The sequence below is a fragment of the Takifugu flavidus genome, chromosome 10 (genome assembly GCF_003711565.1).
Source record: "Takifugu flavidus isolate HTHZ2018 chromosome 10, ASM371156v2, whole genome shotgun sequence".
NCBI lineage: Eukaryota > Metazoa > Chordata > Actinopteri > Tetraodontiformes > Tetraodontidae > Takifugu > Takifugu flavidus.
Window position 1 is genome coordinate 10,111,318 of NC_079529.1, and position 22,758 is coordinate 10,134,075.

Sequence of the window (22,758 nt, forward strand, 5' to 3'; positions counted from 1 at the left end):
TACAGAGACTGAGAAAGCAGCTAACGCAGATCCATTGATTCAAACTGCAAATTAAAGCTTTTTTTTGCCCACAGGCCAAATAGCTTTCCTTAAAACTTTAGGACTCAGAGGTTCAGGATTTAATTTATTAACCAACACCAGAGGAAAACACACGTGCAAATCAAAGCATATTCAGAGACACTGCAAGGCACCGTGGGGAGTGACAGAGGAGTCTTCCTCAGAAGAAACTGATCACGTTTACACACACAGCACATTAATGGCCATTGGGCAACTTTTATCTGGAGGCAGATTAGTCAGTCCACGGTAACTGACCGAGCGTTGCCGTTGGAAACACTGAGAGCTGCTGTGGATGTAATCGGATCAGCTCGGATTGTTCCGTTCAGAAACGTCAGTTTAACTGTTTTAGCTTTAACGTTAGAGGAGTGCTGAACAGCTGAGGTCAAAGGTCCAAAATAAAACTACAAAAAAAAGTGCCAGTAATTCAGTGGTAACTTTGGTGAAGCCGTCGCGGTAACGCCAGTAAACTTAGCAACGTTAGCAGCTAAAGCACAGCATATCCCCCCGAGACCTTCAAGCAACATCAATATTTTAAACAGTGGGTTGTCGTATTACAGCACTCAGATGTGAAGGGTTGGGCTTCCCCAAACTGTCAGTTTTTGGTTTTCCCATAATACTGTACATCTATTTACCTCATGGTCCTGATCCAGACAAGACAGACATGCAAAGCTGGCCTGTCTAATTAGCATTAGCGTTGTTAGCATGCATCCACCCTCTGGTTAAACTCTCCAGCAACGATCCTTGTGCTGCCTGTAGTTTGCTTCTTTACTGCGTTGTGTCCTTTTAAACTGTTCAAATGATGATATATAGACACAGAGAGAACCAGGAAGTATTAAACCTCTCTAATTTTGGCTAATTTTGAAGCTAGTGTAAAGCTAGTGTTTATCTTGATCTGGACAAGGAGGTAAATAAACATGGCACTAAAACACCTTTTTCCACCTGTAACCTCAGAAGAGTCAGCGAAGAACCTTCAGAATCTGTAGGGTTTCCTCTCCTCCTCACTGAACTTTACTGAACTCCGAGCTTTCAAGCATTTTCTGGAAGAAAAAAGAAAGAAAGCACTTAGTTCTCTGGGATGTAGGAAAAAGAAAGGAGGTGTCGGCAGGTGGGAGCGGCTTCCTGCTCAGGTGACACACAGGAAAACCCTCCGACAGAGCCCGGGTCTGGCTGTCTGCAGGCTCCTCTGCTCTGGATCCTGAAATGACATCAAGTCCCATCACGTGTGCAGCTGCAGGTTCTGGAGTGTGTCAGGAGCATCGTACAGGAGAGCGCCGGGTTCACCAGGAGCGCACGAGGCGGGCCTGCCGGAGCCACGTGGGCCGGGCCTGATCCCCAACTCAGATCGGATGTTTCCACAGCTGTCAAAACAGCACAAGTCTGGCTGAGAGCCGTCTTCAAGGTCAGAGGAGGGGAGAGAGTCTCCGCGACGGCGGCGTCTGGCTCCACCTGACGACGCCTCGCCAACAATTCCCGGTTTGATCTTTACTTAATTACAGCGAAGGACTTTGCCGAGATCAGCGTTCAGGGAGGACGGACGTCTTCACAGCCACTTTTTTAATCTCTCCCTTCTTTCCTGCTCCTGGCAAATTGGATGCTATTAAAAGATTTTGTCTCCGACTGAGAGTTTGTGCTGAGGCAACGTTCCAGCGTCAGAGCTGAAGCGTTTTTAACTATAAAAAAACGACTGTCTGAAATTAAAAATCCCTCCAGCTGTCAGCACGTTACATCTGTATAATCCCACACTGGCGCCATGACAACACACATCGAGCTAGTGTTAATGTTAGCCACACTAAATGCAGTTAGTCTCGGCGTTAACGTCAGTTTTATTAGCCTAGCTTAGTCGTTTGAGCAGACAGTCAATTTGGCGGCGCCGACGCTTCCGTTGCCACCTCACAGTTGCCCCGCAGCCTTTCTGGAGCCCTCCAGCATCCCTCCGCGTTGCTAACAACGGTGAAAGTCGGAGCTGCTTCCAGGGTTTGAGCCGGACTTCCCTCCGCTGTGGCTAATGACGTTAGCGGTGTCGGATGGGCTCAGATGGCCGAGCAGAGGATGGCGAGCTGCAGCCACGAAGGTCAGTGATCAAGCGTCTCCTTGGGGACCCGGGAACTTGTTGAACGCTTTATTCACCTGATTTAGGGTGGGTGTGTATAGAGCTGTGGGGGATAGATCAGGTCTGCAGATGCATCGGCGCTAATGCAGCTAAGAGCAAACCACAAAGAGCAGCTTCTGCCATCATCCACAGTCTTCTGCTGGGTTTAACAGCTCAAAGATCCACACACCAACCGATGGCGTTAAAACATGAGTGAACAGCACACAACGGCGGCGCAGCAGTCCAGGCCTCAGAGCTACTCACCCCACATAGAGCCGTCTCTGCAGGACCAAGAGACCAGAAAGCAACGTGCGTCAATCAACCACGGCCAGCAGCTCAGGACCACCAGCCTGTAGCATATATACAGGACCAGCAGCCTGTAGCATATATACAGGACCAGCAGCCTGTAGCATATATACAGGACCACCAGCCTGTAGCATATATACAGGACCACCAGCCTGTAGCATATATACAGACCACCAGCCTGTAGCATATATACAGGACCACCAGCCTGTAGCATATATACAGGACCACCAGCCTGTAGCATATATACAGGACCAGCAGCCTGTAGCATATATACAGGACCAGCAGCCTGTAGCATATATACAGGACCAGCAGCCTGTAGCATATATACAGGACCAGCAGCCTGTAGCATATATACAGGACCAGCAGCCTGTAGCATATATACAGGACCAGCAGCCTGTAGCATATATACAGGACCAGCAGCCTGTAGCATATATACAGGACCACCAGCCTGTAGCATATATACAGGACCACCAGCCTGTAGCATATATACAGGACCACCAGCCTGTAGCATATATACAGGACCACCAGCCTGTAGCATATATACAGGACCACCAGCCTGTAGCATATATACAGGACCAGCAGCCTGTAGCATATATACAGGACCAGCAGCCTGTAGCATATATACAGGACCAGCAGCCTGTAGCATATATACAGGACCAGCAGCCTGTAGCATATATACAGGACCACAGCCTGTAGCATATATACAGGACCCAGCCTGTAGCATATATACAGGACCAGCAGCCTGTAGCATATATACAGGACCACCAGCCTGTAGCATATATACAGGACCAGCAGCCTGTAGCATATATACAGGACCACCAGCCTGTAGCATATATACAGGACCACCAGCCTGTAGCATATATACAGGACCAGCAGCCTGTAGCATATATACAGGACCAGCAGCCTGTAGCATATATACAGGACCACCAGCCTGTAGCATATATACAGACCAGCAGCCTGTAGCATATATACAGGACCACAGCCTGTAGCATATATACAGGACCACCAGCCTGTAGCATATATACAGGACCACCAGCCTGTAGCATATATACAGGCCCAGCAGCCTGTAGCATATATACAGCCTGTCTGGCTACAGAGGCGGAGGCGACCGACATAAACGCTCCAGCACCTGTGCTAACGCTCCAGCGCTAACGCTTTACTGTTGGAGCCGCGTCAATTCTGTTGAGCCCAGCTGCATCATTCGTCTTGAGCCGAGTGGTTCTGGACGGGCTTCAGGAGCCCGCCCTGAATGCTGGATGCAGCTGCGCTCCAGCAGCTCTCGGCTTCCTGTTCCCAGCTGCAGGGCGACGGAGCTTCTCTCCGTTTCCTCTGACGGACACTTTTAGCATGTTTACTGTCACCAAGGCCATGTTGGCTGACGTAAACAGGAAGAGGAAACAGCCAACACACAAATGCTGATGTCACTGTGGCTCAACAGGTTCTACATGGTGCGCCTCCATCCTGGATCTCTAATCTCAAAGCTGCAGATTTAGGATGCAAAAGGGTCAACGTGACGACCTCAGGCTCTCACCTTCTTCTTCAGAGCCTCCAGGGATTCGAACTCCAGGCGGGCCAGTCGGATCTGGATGTGTTTGGGAACGTCTGGGATGAGGAAGCTCAGGAGGAACTTGAAGGCCAGCAGCAGATGCTGAAACGAGGAGGAGAAACAGGCACAGCAGAGGGATGAGAACACATCACTGAGAGAGAGAGACAACCCAGCTGAACACGGCCTGGCATGGACGTCCATCTAAACCATGAGCAGAACTTTGGTGGAACCAATCAGCTCACTGGATTCTAGATATTCCCTAAACCGTCCCACTGAGACGGCTGTCGGGTCAGCATGTGCAGGACGCCGTGTCGACACGACGATTTAGCTTCTTCCTAGTCAACGACCAAATGAAACCACCAACCAGACGACCCCGGCGACCCCAGATCCGCTCCACGTCCGAGCCTGCCGCTTTTAATCCGAGGACGGCTCTGCAGGAAGCTGCCCGGCTCACGGGAGCGGCACAAATCGGGGGGACCAGGCTGAACGCGCTCCCCCGGCTGCTCAGCATTCCACACGCACGCCGCCGCCACTGTGACATCCCGTCACGTTAATTGGAAATTAGCATTTAAATCTCTGGTCCGCGTAGCTGAAGAGGAATGCCGACTGACGGCGCTCCGGGTGGGTTCCTGTCTCTTCGTATCCGACCTCGGGGCCCTGGTGTGCATCCAGATGTGGAGCCAGACTAAACCACCACCATCTGAGTCAAGGGCGTAGAACCCCAGACCTCGAGGGCCGTGGTCCAACTGGGTTTTATCCTAGAAGGTAGAGAAGCCGTTCACCTGGGCTCCTACTGGTCTGGGAGATCCCTGATCCACCTTCTACCTGCTACTGGAACATGGACCTGGAGTCTGACCCCAGGATTGATCAGCTGACCTCTGAACCTCAGCAGTGGGTCACCAGGTTCACCTGCTCATGAGCGCCACAGCTAGTAAAGGTGCCAATAAACCAGCACACAAAGCATCAGTTCATGCCTGGACGTGCACCCCCCCCCCATCAGAGACACTCCCAGTCTAATGACATGAGCACCAGATCCCCGGCTCATCTCTTAGTCCTGCGTCTCCACCGTAGAGGCCGTCGGACTGAAATGAGCAGATTATGAACAGACGGACCCGTGAGGCAGGCTGGTTGCCTGGATACCGCTCACTGATGTGTGGAAGCCCCATACAGTAATTACCCAGGTATCATAGCGCTGCGGCGAGAAAGGTCCAGGCTACTTCCCTCTCTCCCTCTCCTCCCTCCCTCCTTCCTTCCCTTCCTCTCTCCCTCCTTCCCTCCCCCTCCTTCCTTCCCTCCCTCCTTCCTTCCCTCCCTCCCTCCTTCCTTCCTTCCTTCCTTCCCTTCCCTTCCCTCCCTCCTTCCCTCCCTCCTTCCTTCCCTCCCTCCCTCCTTCCTTCCTTCCTTCCTTCCCTCCTTCCCTCCCTCCTTCCCACCCTCTCTCCTTCCCCCCTCCCTCCTTCCTTCCCTCCTTTCCCCTCCCTCCCTCCCTCCCTCCTTCCTTCCCTTCCCTCCCTCTCTCCCTCCCTCCCTCCTTCCTTCCTTTCCTTTCCTTTCCTTTCTTCCTTCCTTCCTTCCCTCCCTCTCTCCCTCCCTCCTTCCTCCCTCCCTCCTTCCCCCCCTCCTTCCTTCCCTTCCCTTCCTTCCTCCCTTCCCTTCCTTCCCTCCCTCTCTCTTCCTTCCCACCCTCCCTCCCTCCTTCCTTCCTTCCCTCCCTCTCCTTCCCTCTCTCCTTCCCTCCCTCCTTCCCTCCCTCCCTCCTTCCCTCCCTCCTTCCCTCCCTCCTTAAACCCAGATAAGAGCAGCTCGCTGGCTTCAGTTCAACCCTGGACACAACAAGGTTAGAGGTTCGAACACTCCCAGGGGAGCTGGTTCCATAAAAGCGCCTGCGCTCACGGTCGCGTCAGTAGCTTTAGATAAAAATATAAACGTGTGCGTCCCCCCCCCCCCCCCCCCTTCCTCCCTCTGAAACATAAACCTGGCTCTCCTTATTCCTGCTGTCCCGTCTCCAGCCTGCTCGCTCTATTCTAGGAAATGCGCTGGATGGTAACAGCGAGGAACGTGCTCGGATGTACAATCAGCTTCTGACCTATGTTTGTCAAGTGCACGTGCACGTTTCCCTCCTCTCCTCCTCCCTCAGACCTGTCATTTCCTTTCCTAACCCTCTCCTCCCCGGCTGCTGCTCCGCCTGCTCCCGTCTGTCCGCTTCCGCTGTCATTTAATTTGCAGATGCTTTTCCAGGCTGTCCGTCTCCGCTCCCACCAGGGCGTTCCGTCTCCGCAGGCCCGCGCTACAGCCGGATCACACGGAGGCCAAGGGGCAGTCAAAGTCTACCTGCCCTCATTTTCCCCACTCAAAGAATTAAATCAATCAAGATTAAATGAAAATCAAGCAGTAACAAACAACAGGACCGTCACTCAGGCAGGCCACAGTCTGCAGGCTCTTGGTTATAAATGCACGGCTCCTTACGGCGCTTTGGCTCCGACCGGACTGGTCAGTGACAACACACACACACACACACACACACGGCTGCTGCGACTATGCAAACACAAACAACAACGTCTCAGAGAGAGAGCGGCTGAGACGATGCTCTAAATACCAAATGATGTGATTAAACACGCAGCGCTCTCCACCAACAGGCCGATTGTTATTCAGCCGCTTGTGCACGTTCATTTAAAGATGAAGAAAGAAAATCGATACCAGTCCGCTGCAGCCGAAGCGGAGTGAAGAGCGGTATTAGTGAGACATAACCAGAGAGTCAGAAGTCCCGCAGGAACTCGTTAAAGAGGCCCAAACATACAAATGAGTCCTCTCCAAATGTCCTCATGAAACCTCTCCACACTGCCCCAAGCACTCCGGTCGCTCCGGTTCTGCTGGGGCTCCTGATTGATCACTCTCTCCCCTGGAGGCTTCAGATTCAGGCACGTGTCCGGGGTCACCCAGAAGTCAAGAAAAAGGGCTGGATTCAAGAGATTTCTAACTCTGTAGCCACTCTGAGAGTTTTGCAAGAAAATGCACGTTGGAAACAAACACGTCAGAGCAGTTTCGGGAGTAAACAAGCACAAAGAATGACAAGACAACACGTGGCCATGAACGCACGGCTGGATTCTGGACTCTGGCTCCATCTACTGAGCGAGTGTTAACATCAACCCCCTCAGGACATCTGCAGCTCCACGTCTGCAACGGCTCCACTTCTAGGATAAATGTGTGTTTTTGGAGACTGTGTTGAATAAAGCCGAGTTGTTGCAGGGTTGTTTACTCTGGTAAACAACCGTGTCTCACTGCAGAGGAAGCAAGAGAGGCATCATTAAACTTCATTAGATGCACCAGTAAATGTTGTCCTGCAACCAAAACGCTCCATTCTCTTTCAAATTCAATCAGATCTCTATTGCTCGAAAAGAAAAACCCGTCTGCCAACTCTCAAAGGCAGCAGCACAGCTCCTATTTTGGTAAAAATCCTATTTCATCGGCAGGTATTGAACCTGCACACATGACCTGTGACACCATAACCCGCTAATGAGACAGCAGCACTCGGCATAATAGCAATATCCAACAAGCAACACTTTGCAACAATTCTATGTTATTAGGGTATTTAAACCGATGCTTAAAATGGTTTTGTGCCTTTAGTCTTTGCCAGCCCATAATAATGAAGCAAAAATCTGTTGAGCGTTAACTGGATTTTAACAACAAATAAAGGCGACAAAGTGGAAATCGGGGTGAAATCAATTTTCATGCCAAGAAAGGTGGAAAAAATCAGGCATAAAAATAACCGGAGCGTAACCTTGACGGATATTAGCAGCTAATTTATGAGTATTAAAGCTAAGCTAGCGCAGCGAGTCAGACCGTCCTATTAAACCAAAACTGTGAACCAGCAGTCAACGAACAAAGACAGAAAAAGCCCTTCACACTTTAAAGCGCCTATTTCAGTCAACTGTGCCTTACCTTTTCATTTTGAGATCAAATTAAATGCCTTAAAATAAATAAAACGCTGGTGGTAACTGTAACTACTTCTGTGTTACTTTTGCAACAATTAGGGGCCATTTCTTTTCGAGGAGTGAGTTAGTCAGTCAGTCAGTCAGTTAGTTGGTTAGTTGTGGTTGGTCAGTGATGGTGCTAAAATAGCCATTGACTCAACCCTGTTGTAAAATATTTGATATAGAAATGTTTCAATGTTTATTTAGGGTGTGATGAAGAAGCTGCAACCTCAGAGTCCAAAGCATTTCTACTTGTTATGTTATCTGCTCTGTTTGAAATCCTTTTTGTTTTGCTGGCTAGTATTTTATGAGGTTTAACTATTCTAGCAACATAAAATTAAGTGAACACGTTATTATCTCATGTTTAGGAATCTTAATTATTTCATTTCTTTTACATAGTGTTGTTCCCACTCAGCAAAAAGTGGGGAAACGTTTATGCTTTGTACACACAAAGAGTAAATCTGTTGGATGCACGTAGAAATTACCTCAATCGCCACTATCCACAAAATAAGCTGTATCTCCGAGTCAGGAAAGTAGGCCTTCACTTGTGGTGACAGGCCAATCAGAGCGCAGTTGGTGACGACAGCGATCACACTCATGGTTTCAAAAGCAAGCTGGAGAGAGAAGATTACATCATTCCACAGATTCCACGTTCAGGTCGAGGCCACGTAGTCTGACCTTTGGTACAGGCGTGGCTGTGACTCACCTGCCACACCCCTATGTTTGCTGCTGGGTCGGAGAAGGGACGCTTGAACACGTGACACATCTTGAAGGCATCCGAGTAAACTTCAGTGATGTTGTTCAAGACCACCAGAACGGCAGCCAGAGGGTAGACGCATGAGAAGAGACTGACGTAACCAAACAGCAAGAACAGCTCCAGGTAATCATCAAACGTTCCCTGACAGAGTGACACACAAACACCTGTTTCAAAAACTATATTCCTGCACACCTGAGGGAAGCCAGGCCATGCTCTTACCAAATATGTGCTCATGTCGGCCTCCAGTCGGACCTGTTCAGCCAGGGGAAGCTCTTGGCCGTCCAGAGTTCTTCTCTTCTGCACCTTGCGGAGCATCTTCTTGTTGCGTCTCCTCTGCAGCCAGTAAGGCAGGAAGGCCTCCATGAACTGGTTCAGGATCTGACTGGTGATCAGCAGAGTGGCCAGACTCTGAATATCACAATAAAGAAACGATTAACGCTCAAAAGAAGAGATCCAGGGAGCTGAGGAACCATGAATAGAAATGCCCACGAAGGCATCCAAACCCCTCCTACCTGTCTCAGCAGCGCCATGTCCTGCATGACAAAGGCAATGTAGAACAGCGACGCAAAACAGTTGAAGAAGTTAAACTAGGAGGGGAAGAGCGGAGAGGCGTTAAGGGGAAAAGCTGTTTCCACACAGCAATGGTGACATCATCAGGTGTTAAAACTCACCACCAATACTTTCAGGATCAGGTGATTCTGATAGGAGGACTCCAGCCTGTGATTTTCTAAATAAACAGAACGAAGAAACACATTTTCAAGCTCGTCCCTACGACAAAACCCCCGCAGAGGCCCAGTACTCACCCCACTCAGTCAGGAACTCTGCAGCATATCTGTAGATGAGGTTCATGATCTCTATGACCACGGCGTAAATAATACTGGGGATAAACAAGAGGATTCCGGTCCAGAATGTGGGCTCCTCCACGTGGACTGAGATCGCCCAACCCTCCATCTGGAAGTAGATCATCATGACGTAGAGAGACAGGTAGAGGCACAGCAGGACAAAGGGCAGGGACACCAAGTAGATGCGCAGCTGCCTCTTAGCGTTGGGGTAGAGGGGCTCCTCGCGGCCAGTCACCGGGTTCAACCCCAGGACACCGTGGAAACCGGGACGGGGCTCTTCGAAGGCCTTCTTCCTGCTCAATGTGCCCCAGCGATAAGCTAATGAGGCACTGTAGCGCTTCCATAACTAAGAAAGAGAAAAGGTTCACAGCGTATGCGCTTCTTCAATCATTTCTTTAATCACAATAGACTCTGGTTCTTCTAAATAAGGAGTACCTCCAGGATAACTGTGCACCACACCAGGTTAAACCCAGCAAAGATGACATATTTGTCGTAGTCCTCCCAGTCAAACAGGTAGTAAGGCACTCCGACGAGGGCCATGGGTACTAAAGCAAAGGTGAAGAACTCCAGGAAGCCAAAGTAGAGGGCCTGACCCTCACCAAAGTACTGCCTGATGGCATCTTGGAGAGAAAGCAGTAGATGAGAACAGAAGTAAGCGCGACCCCAAAAGCATCCAAATAAGCGTCCCCTCCCATCTGTTGAATGAGGATCACGGGTGCTTTTCCCAGTTAAGACATCTTTGTCACGTACCCAGAGGCTGCAGGGACAGCTTCACCCGTTTGTACCAGGTAAAAGAGAGTCTCTTGAGATCTTCCTGCTCATGGAGAGGAAAGATCTGGATCAGGATCCCCTTGGACTGAAGTCGACGAACTGCAAAGCCGGAGAGGATGAAAGCAGCTGTCATTTTCTGTTAAATAGCTCCAACATTAAGAGTACGCAGGACCCGGATGGATGAAAAACTGAATGTTCAAAATAGGGTTTTTTTTTTTATTGTCTGACTTTTGAATGACAGAAAAAAGAGTTTTTTCCCTCATTTCTGCATTTCTGAACTCACCCCCGCCCCACAGGCTTAATTTTCTACCACAAGAACAGAAACAATAGCTGGGATCCAGTCCATTGTACACAACGCAGCGTCTATACCAGCAAGGCCCATTGTCTGACACAGAGTGGATAAATACAGGCACATGAAAGCTCTATCCTCTCATCTGCCATTTTGAGTACATCATTTGTCAAAAATGATTACATTCTGCTTTAAAATGATTTGTCAAACACGGTGGCTGAATAGCGGCGCCCTATCTGTGCTGCAAGTTCATTGCTTCCTTATCTCGCGTTGGGAATATTTCACCACATTTGCATATTTATTGTTTCCATACGGCAGCCACCAGGCGGGCGAGCGAGACGGAGAGAGACAGAGACGAGCTGGGTTCAGAGGACCGAGCCACATGTCGCTCTTACAACCAGAGATTTGACAGTCAACTACTGACAGTTCGTTTTCCTGGTCTGTCGTACGCGACATGAGCAAACCGGAAAAGGTTCGATTTTGCTGCTATGACATCGTGTTTTTACAACAATTGATAAATGAACTTACAGTTGGAGGTCAGTTGGTACTGGAGAGTGTTGTCAGATGTAAAAGGAGAAAAAGGATTTTTACAGTTAAAAACAGGAAGTGTGGCACTGACTGATGGATTTCCCAGGGTAGAGCTTGGCCTCGCTGTGTCCCGGTACATGAGTCTCGCTCTGAGCTCTCAGCGTGTCCAGCTCATGTTTGACGATGTACTGACACTCTGCCTTACTGAGGAAGCCGTCTCCGTCCCCTGGAGAGACACAGACGAGCAAACACGCCGTGACATTCACGATAAAGGCCACAGTGATGAAGCAACAGCTCAGGGAATAGAGCCTAAGACTGCCAACTGTGATCGGTGACATCTACAATAACAACACACCATGAAATATCTTGACATTACAAATGTACATCTGTCCTAGTGTCGTCTTGAAGACAAGCTGCTCTTTCACCACAATCTAAGAAATCAAATCTCTTTCTCAAACTCATGACTTTCATTTCATCTCATATGCAAAGAGTGCTGACTCGTTAGCACACGTTACCTTGGAGATGATGGTTTGCAACTGGTTACATCCTGTTCTTGTTCATATTTTATGCAGAACAACAACTGAAAACAACAAGCCATGAGAAACCGAAGCTGCTTCAGTCAGCAGCAGGTTCTACATGCTCGGTAATCGGCTCCAAGCCGACTTAACAGCAAATTTTATCTAACTTAGCCTCATTAGTTAATTAAAATTTGTAGTTATTGTTATAATGAAAGACTTCACACTCAACACAAACTTTAAAATTAGCAAACATAAAAAAAGAGAGCTGGCATTACCCATAAACTCTGTGAAGTTGTGTTTGTTAGCACAGGTGAAGCCTCTCATGGATCCATCATTGTACTCTTTAAAGAGTCCCACCTCCTCAGCACCAGAGAGAAGTCTTTGCCTTGTAGCCCCCACCAGGAAAACGTGAGGGTTTTCCTTCTCCTGACCCCCGACTCCCAGTCCCAGCTGCTCCACCAGCAAATCAGCACCTGGCATACAGACACATGTAGTTGTAGATAAAGGAAACCAATGCTGGACTAGAGCAGCTCTGAGTTCCACACCTCCAATCTCTTGCTTGTCTCTTATCCTGCTGAGCAGCCATTCGATGGCTTCTTCTGTGGTGTTTGTGGCCAATTCCACCACCACCAGAGGAGTGAAACTGGTACCAGTGACATCCACCAACTGCTGCATCGTCCCCCCTCTTGGATCACCTGCAGCCAAAGGAGATCCTCAGATTTCTGCGTCCACCAAAGATTAGAATGTTTTATTTTTATTTTCATCAAGTAAAAACACTTGTTGGGGCTAAAGTGGGGTCTAGAGGTAATAATATTTGTCACACAATTTAAATGTCAGTATTTAACATGTAATATTCAAAACTTGAATAATTTATAGATTATGACATTCAAAGTTTCAGTTAAACAACGTCTGATGACAATAATGACAATTGAATATGTGCTGATTAATTGCGGGGTTGTTTAGACTTTTGGGTGCACGTCTGAGTCCTCTTAAAGCCTTTTCAGTAAGCAACCAAACATCTCTTTAACAAACCACAATTTTCATTTTTCAGCTCTACACAATTTTTGTTATCATTTTCAGGTTAAACTGGTCTGGTAGTCGTCATTTCCGGGCGTGGCTGGTGGAAATCGATCAGACTATCAATGGAATTTCTCAAATGATTTGACTGAGGAAATGGGGATTTTATTCAATTAAAATTTCATAAATTAATTGTTTCACATGGTGCATTTCCATGTGAAATCTTTAGAACAGAAAGCAACTTCTTAAGCCATCATTGTCTTCTAAATATTACCTTTTAGATAGATGATTTTAAAAAAATGAAAGTGGACTGAAGGTTTTAAAGGTTTTTAGCTTTATTAGGGAGATATGACTTAGATGAAGCGGTTCATTACAAAATGTAAGACCTAAGTAAATATAATACAACATTATAACGCACTTTTGAAGTTTAACGTGAGCTGCGTTTGGAATTAAAACAACTTTACTGGGTTTTTGCTGCTTACCGGAGCTCTTTCTGCAGAGTCGTGCAGTGTTTGGGTGTTTGACAGAAAGGCTTCCGCATTGCCTCGCGCACAGCGGCAGGGTGCGCTTGTTTTGTTCACGCAGGGCACCGCTGATACCTATCGCTACACTGGAAGAACGAACCGCTCGGTGGAAATGTTCCCAATCAGAATCCTAACATCTTCAACAACGTTGACGTGACGTAATTTTTGCCTGTGTCCACATGACCGCAAGTGTCTCCAGAAGTGTATTTTGTTGTTAAAAATGGACGAACAAGTTATAACAGCAAACGAAGGGTGAGTGTCTCCTCGACTTGTACTGTGTGAAAGTTTGTATTGTAATAAAAATATTTCTCCTCTAATTGTTGGCTGGCCTTCTACAGCAACACCGGAACGTTCTGTGAACTCCGGCATGTTGTTGTCACCCAAGGAGTGACAACCTGTCAACGTATTTGTTTATTTAAGTCCTAAAAAATATCATTTTACACGGGATTACACATATACACATGACACGTGTAACTATAGTGTCGCCAATATTTGAAAGTAAACTGTATTTAGCTGTTATCGCCGTTATCCAAGGGCGTATTTATTTATTTCGGGGGCCCGCAAGCATGGGGCACCTGGACTGCCCCGCAAAACACCTTGAACTTTTCATTTACTATAAAATATTATTTTCTGAACATTTATTTGATTTTAAGCGTTTATCTCCTACCTCTTGCACAAAAGGCGGCAATAAAAGCTCAGTTTTATCCCTTCGACACCAATGAGGAACTGATTATCTTGTCATCAATCCTCGTTATGAATTAACTTGTCATAATCCTGCCACCTTCTTGGTGTTTGGTCATTTCAGAACGCTGATCTCCGCTCTAAATGTTCACGTCTTCATCTCGTTTCAGGGTTCTTGAGAGGGTGTTGTCTGTTTCCGGTGTTCACAGTTTGGTTCATAATATGTGGGGCTACGTGGACACCACTATAAGGTAGATCTGGGCCCTGACCCTGACCAACTATTTATGCTTTCAAAAATGCTTCATGTATTTACGATCTGATCCTCCTGTCCCTGCAGGTGGTGCTGGATTCCCAGCTGGCTCCCATCGTGGTGTCCCACCTCACAGAATCATCTACAGGCTGCAGAGGACATGATGCTGCGATGTAAGAAGATCCAAAGTCATCTAGGAAGAAAAATGTTTTCATCGTTGATATTTGATTTATCCTTTTTTACTGACTTGTACCTTCAGGTGTTGAGAGCCCCTTTTTAAAACAGTATGTCTCCATCTCCAATAACAACCGACTGTGGACCCTGAACTTCAACAGAGAGAGCATCGCCGGCAAAACTCCCATGGTTCTGCTCCATGGGTTTGGAGGCGGCGTGGGCCTGTGGGCTCAGAACCTAGACGCTTTGTCTCAGGACCGTCCTGTGTACGCCCTGGACCTGCTGGGCTTCGGACAGAGCAGCAGGCCCAACTTCTCCACTGACGCGCAGGAGGCAGAGCAGCAGTTTGTGGAGTCCATAGAGCAGTGGAGGGAAAAAGTGGGCCTTGACTCCATGATACTTCTGGGTCACAATCTGGGAGGATACCTGGCTGTGTCGTACGCCATTAAATATCCAAGAAGGTGTGGCAGATTACAGTATTCCTGACATCACTGAAACTTCACGTTTAAAATCATTTCAAGTGGACTGAGATGAAGCAGAGAGTAGTTCATTTATCGTTAGCATGACAGCAGTAAAGCAGCATGTGTCCAATAGCAACTGCACGCCTGAACCACTGATTCTGGCCACCTGAGATAACGGCGGCGTCCTCTAAGCCTCCCTCCTCCTATGCCTCCCTATCTCCCCACAATCTTCTCCCCCCATCGCTGCATTTCCAGCCTCCACCCTACAGTCCCCGAGGCACGCCAGATGAAACATCCTCAGTCCTTCATTGCTAATGCTGAGAGCTCCCTATTCCAGTCCTCTTATTCTTATCACAATAAACACAGAGTTCCTTCTTTGGGACATACTGTATATCCTAATTTCAACTGACATGCAAATGTCTTCTCTGTTCCTTCCTTTTGAACATGTTTGATTAACCTGTGGGTTTGTTTAACACCAGTTTAATGATTGATCCCAGAAGCCTTACAGGAAATAGAATTCTCAGGAATTTACACTCATGGTTTTCAGTATTTCACGTCACTAGACGGTGATTTGATGTGTTTGTTTTCATCTTTCCATTCGAATTGTGATTATTGATACTCGGTCAGAGCATCAGAACGGCTGATTTTGTCCTACAGAGTGAAGCACATGGTGTTGGTGGAGCCCTGGGGGTTTCTCGAGCGCCCAGACACAGCGGAGGAAGACCGACCCATCCCAGTCTGGATCAAAGCTCTTGGAGCCATGTTTACCCCCTTCAACCCCCTGGCTGGTCTGAGACTACTCGGACCTCTGGGTAAGGCTGGAGTCATCCCGAGTTATTATTAGATAAAACATTTTTTTAAAATAATCACAGTAAATTAAATCTCTGTGATGGTACACAGATGCTACAGGACAAGAAGGCTCTGGTTGTCATAGCAGCAGTGCTAATACTAATGCCATATATGGAATGGAGGAGCGACTAAGATTCTGGATTATAGTTTGTTGAGATCAAATTTACTGCAGCAGACAGCCTTTTATGATGCTCTTTGTGGTCCCTGTAGGTCCAGCTCTGGTCCAGATACTGAGACCCGACTTCAAGAAGAAGTTCTCGTCCATGTTCGTTGACAACACTGTGCCAGAGTACATCTACCACATGAACGCGCAGAGTCCCAGGTCTGCCCGCTGTCCTCGTACAGCTCACCACGTCCCCCCAGCCCTTCGCCATTTAGTCTTTTTTAAAAATACAAGTTTTTTTTCCCCTTCATGAGTCCCTGACTTGTTCTTTCTCAGTCAACTTGAATGCTCTTCCGCCTCGTTGCAGTGGCGAGACGGCCTTTAGGAACATGACCGTTCCCTACGGCTGGGCCAAGAGGCCGATGAGCCAGAGGATGGACCAGCTGCAGCCTCACATCCCCATCACCGCCGTCTACGGGTCCCGATCCAGCGTGGACAGCAACTCAGGGGCCGCCATCAGAGAGCTGACACCAGAGCGTCCCGTGGACATCATAGTAAGATCATTTGAGCTCTTTCTTGTTCTGAAGCAACCCTGCAGAGTGTGCTGGGTTGGGGTTTAAATGAGTGTTTGGACCCAGAACATCGACTGTCAACAGACGCTGTCTGTCTGACCGGGACGTGGCCGAACCTGCTGAAATATTTGGGCGGTAAACAGTTTAATATTTGTTGCTGTCCGTCTGAATCCGTCCTGATGAAACATCTGACTCTGAAGTGATATCATGTGACCAAAATACCTGCGTCAGTCTAGACGTGATTCCAGCCCATATAGTGTAAATATAGGGCAACGTGTTTATTTTGTTGTTATTTAGTCATTTGTTTCTACGCCTTTTAAACGTCCTCCTCTGGACGCTCTCTGCAGACCATCCGCGGGGCGGGACATTACGTCTACGCTGACCAGCCGGACGACTTCAACCACAGGGTTCTGAGAGCGTGTGACAAAGTGGGCTGAAACCAGTCCACTTACCCATCTCTGGACTAAAATATGGATCCCAGGAGCCCCTCCCTCAGGAACAGGCAGGACAAGAGACTCTGAAGAGAGCTAGAGATGCTCGTAGATGCCTGTTTTTACCATATTGTTCTCTTCCTGACGGATGGTGCCTGGACAGATGAGAAAAGATTCTGTTGATTGACACAGAGAAACAGGAAGTGCTGCTGCAGACTCTTTCTCACGTCACTTCTCTTCTGTTTTGTCCACGTCGACTCACCTGCAGGTAAAACGTTGTCGCTATCGCTGTATTATTCTTATTAAATACAGTATTAATCATATTCCCCCCACCTGACCACCTCTACACTCTAGATTTACTGTGGAGGAGAATATTATTCATACTCATATAGTATTATTGCATTCATATCTACAAATGCGACTTTAAAAAAAAATCTCGTGACCTTTTAACCTTTGGTTATTTAAAAGAAACCATGTGCAGTCAAACGACTGAGGATATAATATGACCCCTGTCCCATTAAATAGAAGGAGTCGCATGCACGAATGACCCTTTTTTATTTTTTAAATATTTATTTTCAATTGAGGACTTTTCTCACTGTTTCTAATAGAACTCAACGTCAGTTTTGCGTTATACTCTGCAGGAAAAGGGCTGCTCCTATAGACGCCGCGTGGCTGATTACACTTATAACATTTCAGGGCATTCATTGACGCCTGTGCCTGTGCAAAGGCTCTGTCTCACAATTCTCTACCTCTGGCGGTGCTCACAACTTTCAGCTAATTTATATTAAAACATTACAGGATGAACTCAGGTGTGTGTGCTTAAAAACAATAATATTAGAGCTGATCATAAATGTAAATAATAAATGTCTAACAAAATAAATGTCTAATTCTAAGGGTTCTCTCTGTTGGTGGGGGTGAGGTGTTCCACAGGGTCCTGTTTTAGCTCCAACTTATTTTTCGACCAGCTCAGACAGTGTTTTTGTAGTTTCTGAGCCGATTATATTTAGAGGTGAATATATTTAAAAACTTCATTCCTTTTACATTTTGAGAAGTATATTTACCTTTTTATAATAAAATTTTTGGGGGTAAAATCTGTGATTTTTTTTAACTTATTTTGCACTTATTGTATTTTTATTGTAGTTTTTTTTTTCTCTCTTGAATTAAGAGTAACTGCATCTTTTTGATATGATTTTCAGGTTGGAATTCATAAAAGCAATGGATCTTCTATTGTATCTATTGTTAGTAACTAGCTAATAATCACAGTATATTGTCACCAAATCTAAACATAATTGGGAATTCTTATACATTATTTTCCTGAGGGCTGCTTTAACCTATTTTACCTACACACACACACACACACCACACACACACACACACACACACATATCAGCCTCTCTTTCTGTGGTATTTTAATGAAGGTAGAAGAATCGATGGCGTCCCCACTCATCGTCTCATCCATGACGCTAGAGGGCGCTCATATGCTGGTGAGGAGGTGGGGGGTCCTTCTGGTCATGCCCAGTGTCCCAGTTTAACCATTGTGTCCACGCCATCCTGCTCAGATTCTCACCTTAAAAAAACATTCTGAAAGTACTAAAAGGATTTTTCACGAGGCGACAGGAAGAAGAAGTGCAGAAAAGTGAAGAAAATATATTAAAAATGCAATTTTTTTTACACCGTTTCGTCTTCCTCAGCTGAGAGAAACGAGCAGGGTGGCTTAGAGGCTTCTAAGATACAGAAAGAAGATTTTATTACTTTCATTAAGAAACAATGATTTTTTTTTTTACAAGTTGTACTGAATGTTATTAAAAATAAGATTATATTCATGGATGCTGCTGCAGCATTTGGTCTCTCTCGCTCTCCCACAGGCTCGACTTCATCACAAGTTCTTTATTTTCTCATGACTGCTTTTGCTTTGCTTGAAATTCCCAGATTATTATTCCAAAGGTCCTGGCCCACCGTGGCAGGAGACAAACCTTTACTCTGGAGCACAGACCAGGCCAGACCAGGCTCATCTTGTCTGGGTTGCTAGGAAACCGGCAAGGCGGCTGATCTAATTTATGAAATTCGGCCTCCTCTATCTATCTCTTTCTCTTCCTGTGTCTGTCTCGCTTGCTCACTTTCAGCTTCCGTGCTGCTGCTTTCCCTATCTGTCGTTATCTTTCCCACCCTCTGAAGGCGCTTATCTCTCTCTCTCCCTGTCCCTCCCCCTCTCTCTCTCTCTCTCTCTCTGTCAGTCTGTCTGCATGTGCATCTGTGTGTCCCTCTCAGACCTCAGACAGTGCGTCCTCTCAGGCTGTGCAGCAGTGCCACCCCCACATCTTTCACACCGATCTGTGTGTAACTCCCTCAGGCAAACCAGACCTTCTGTAGGTTACCGAGCACGCGCACGCACACACGCACACATGATACGTGCTTTGCTGTGGTTTTGGGCTCCTAAATGCTGATGGATCAGCCGTTCACAGAGGAGCGCTCTGCTCTGCTCTGTGGCTGAATTATTCAACATTGTCACTGCGTTCTTAAGCCCGATCGATAGTTATCATCATGTGGGAGGTGCATGAACCCGTGACGGTGCCAGTCGTGTGTTTTTTCCAGGGAAACCAACCTCAGATGTTGATAAAATCATGTCGAACGCCGAGGTTGAAAATCACAGAACAACAAGAGCACAGAATAAAGTGCACAGTGACTAAAAAGGGCGTCAGAATGAAAGCAAAAGCAACACCAATGACTTGTACAGCCTGTTTATCACAGTAAATATGGTGCAGACAGGTTACATCATTTATTTACTGATGCTGATACAGTCTAACGTGTAAAGAACGGTGGTGTAATGGACTGGTTACACTGGGACAGAGAGGATAAGTGTCGCAGTTAAATGGTTAAGTGGTCATACTTGTAGGCTTGAATTATGGAAAACATTTGTTTCTTCCTTTTGGGGGAAGTTTGAAAAGGCATTTGAGTATCTGTGGATTACACATTCTCTCTCTCTCTCTCTCTCTCTCCTCTCTCTCTCTCTCTCTCTCTCTCACACACACACACACACACACTCTCTCTCTCTCTCTCTCACACACACGCACACGCACACACGTGCACGCCATCACTTTCTCACACTCCCTGACGTGTATATTATATTAGTCCCCCAGTTCCCCTCCACACCCCAGCTGCCCCTGGGAAATGTGGTTCTCCTCATTGTGGGTGTAGTCGATGGTGACCTCACCAGAGTGAGATCAGAATCAGCGCCGAGGTACACAGTCATCATTTTGTGTTGAAGACCCAGCCCAACTGGGAGGTGGCTGCTTGCCCAAGCTTGCTGTGAAGATGCTTCCAGCCAAAGAAGGAAGGAACCCTGAAAACAACAAATGTGCAGGAGGAAAAGGAATTCTTGTTAAAGCCCCCCTACATTGGCCAGGGGCTGCGTTCTCGCATGAACAACAGAATCAAAGGACAATGAAAAACAAATAGGGAATAATAAAAAGAATAGAAAAATACTTGTGTAGGTGTGTTTGTGCGGGTAAACACCCCTTCTATGTAGACGACACCCTGTTATTAATTGCTGACACCAAAACTACAACTGGAGTCCAAAGCTGCATTTATGAGATGCACAAATGCTGATTTGGAAGAGGTTCAAATGTTGGAAGTTCCCTCAGGTGCAGAAAGAAACAAGAAGAAATAAAAACCAGCCAGATATCAGCTGGGAAGTTAGGATTCCCTGGATGGCAGCTCATTACTGAAGGATTGGTAGCACCATCCGGATCCAAATGGTGATCACAGGCATCAAATTTCATATATAAAAGAAACAAAAAAAAGGTTTTTATTCCAGATCAACTTCAATTGAAGGTTCTGTCCATCCCACAAAGGCTGCAGCAATACATCAAGTCATTCTGCTAACGCGCTAACCAACAGTCTGGTCCGTTAACAGACATCCAGCAGACTTCCCTCTGTCAGGCATTTGTCTTTCGGCCTGTTTCAGAAGGCGTTAACTGATGTCAGGAGGGCATCAGCGCTCCGGCCGACCGACGCCTCATTTGTCTCATTGTGATTCTCCACCACTGACGGTGCTGCTGAGCTCGCTGAGAACTGTCAGCCAGATTAATGAACGACCTCGCCGGACGCAAACACAAAAGCCGTCTTTATTATCCAGCTCGGACTTTGTGGCAAGATGCACTCCCTTCTGTTGGAAAGCATTAAAATTCACATCCAGTAGATGTTGTCTCAACTTCCTGCATCGATCCACCGACGGGGGAAACAGCAGGATGGTTGGGCAGCGCCGCCAGTGTCTTTTATTGGCTTTTATCTGTTTCACACAGGCTCGGCAGTGGTGCGCGGACGGTAGCTGTGGCACAATTCTCCAACTGGACGAATGGTCCAGTCTGACAGAAAGTGAGATCCCCCCCCCCCCCCCCCCCCCCCACCACCACAGATTCAGTAAAGAGGGAGGCTAAATATCCCATTACATCTGCGACACCGCCACTATAGGCTACCAAATCTCACGTTAGATCTTCAGAATCATCTGAGCGAAAAGGCCCGCGGACGTGCTAACACACAAGAAATTACATTTAGTGTCTGAAATCCCCCAACACCGCGTTAGCCAGGTACTTATTCAGCATGATCTCTGACTACTTTTCACGGCACGTTTCCGTTATTTTTACTCCAAACGTGCAAGCAGCCAGATGGATATTCCCTTCAACATAAAGACACAGGGGATGCAGACACAGCTGCGCTGAGTGTCGATGTGTGAAGAGAGACTCAAACCATCCAGAGACCGTCCTGGGTGGGATTAGGCAGTTTGAAAGGCAGGGAAAATTTAAGAAAAGCATCAAAAGCATCTGGAGCGGATGTATTTTTAACTCCATCCCAAACATTTTCTTTCTCTCTCTCTCTCTCCCTCTCTTCTTTCATCCCTCGCTCTGTGGTGGTGTATCTTAGCACCAGTGGAAAATAAAAAAACAGTTTGTTACCCTGCGGATGTTGTTTGTGCCTCTATCCCACAGGATTTCTGGCCCTATTGTACACACACACACACACACACACACACACACACACACACACACACACACATACACACAGGTACTGACGGATTCCGCTCATGGCAGGCCTCGCCACTCCGACATGGTACAGGGAATATGAAAGCGGAGAAAAAGGCGGAGAGACTGCAAACAGAACGTAAAAGGGTGGCGAGGAAAATCTATGGAGTGAAGAGACGGAGGGAGAAAATCTGATGTAAAGGAGGAGACGCGGAGAAGACGGAGATCAATTCCGAGCTGGCGGAGTCATGAGAGCGGAGAGAAAAATACGCCTAAAAATACTCACAAATACAATCGACAGCAGGCGAGAGCTGTACATGATGGTGGGGGTGTGGGGGTGTGGGGGGGGGGGGTAATGCTGGGAAAATTATGTCGGGGAGGTGTGCACACGCTGACACGCCTGGGTGATAATGATCAAGCTTTACACCTGCTGAAAGCACGTCCGTCCACCGAGATACCCTCCATACGTACACAATATGTGGGGTTACCATAGCAACCAGATGAGTTGGCTGGGGACAAACACACAATGAGGCGGACAGTCAGATGAAGGATGTTACAGGTTGGCTTTTCCTGTTTGTCGTGTGGGCGTGTCCACGTTCTGGGCCGGAACCATCCAGGGTCACCACGATCCAGTTTGACCTGATCCAGTTTGACCCTGATCCAGTTTGACTCTGATCCAGTTTAACCCTGATCCAGAATAACCTGATCCAGTTTAACCCTTATCCAGATTAATCTGATCCAGTTTGACCCTGATCCAGTATAACCTGATCCAGTTTGACCCTGATTTAATTTGATCCTGATCCAGTTTAACCTGATCCAATTTGCCCCTGATCCAATTTGACCCTGATCCAGTTTTACCTGATCCAGTTTGACCTGATCCAGTTTGACTCTGATCCAGTTTAACCCTGATCCAGAATAACCTGATCCAGTTTGACCTGATCCAGTTTGACCCTGATCCAGTTTGACCTGATCCAGTTTGACCCTGATCCAGTTAACCCTGATCC

The 22,758-nt window shown here is 47.2% G+C and overlaps 2 protein-coding genes across 2 annotated transcripts; one reads left to right on the forward strand and one right to left on the reverse strand.

Annotated features, from left to right (window-relative positions):
* Positions 1-111: 111 nt before the first annotated feature.
* Positions 112-13,273, reverse strand: ano10a (anoctamin 10a). Its single transcript, XM_057044593.1, has 14 exons — positions 13,174-13,273; positions 12,220-12,396; positions 11,950-12,147; positions 11,248-11,382; positions 10,319-10,438; positions 10,004-10,188; positions 9,530-9,914; positions 9,398-9,453; positions 9,239-9,313; positions 8,946-9,134; positions 8,676-8,867; positions 8,455-8,583; positions 3,984-4,100; positions 112-1,094 (listed from the first exon to the last, which is right to left on the reverse strand). Exons 2-14 carry the CDS (start codon positions 12,347-12,349, stop codon positions 1,056-1,058), a joined length of 1,950 nt encoding a protein of 649 aa, XP_056900573.1. The 5' UTR covers positions 12,350-12,396; positions 13,174-13,273; the 3' UTR covers positions 112-1,055.
* Positions 13,274-13,327: 54 nt separating this feature from the next.
* abhd5a (abhydrolase domain containing 5a) lies at positions 13,328-17,629 on the forward strand. Its single transcript, XM_057044594.1, has 8 exons — positions 13,328-13,467; positions 14,067-14,147; positions 14,234-14,319; positions 14,406-14,781; positions 15,439-15,593; positions 15,841-15,952; positions 16,101-16,287; positions 16,653-17,629. The coding sequence occupies exons 1-8, from the start codon at positions 13,436-13,438 to the stop codon at positions 16,740-16,742; spliced, it is 1,119 nt and encodes a 372-aa protein (XP_056900574.1). The 5' UTR covers positions 13,328-13,435; the 3' UTR covers positions 16,743-17,629.
* The last annotated feature ends 5,129 nt before the right edge of the window (positions 17,630-22,758 follow it).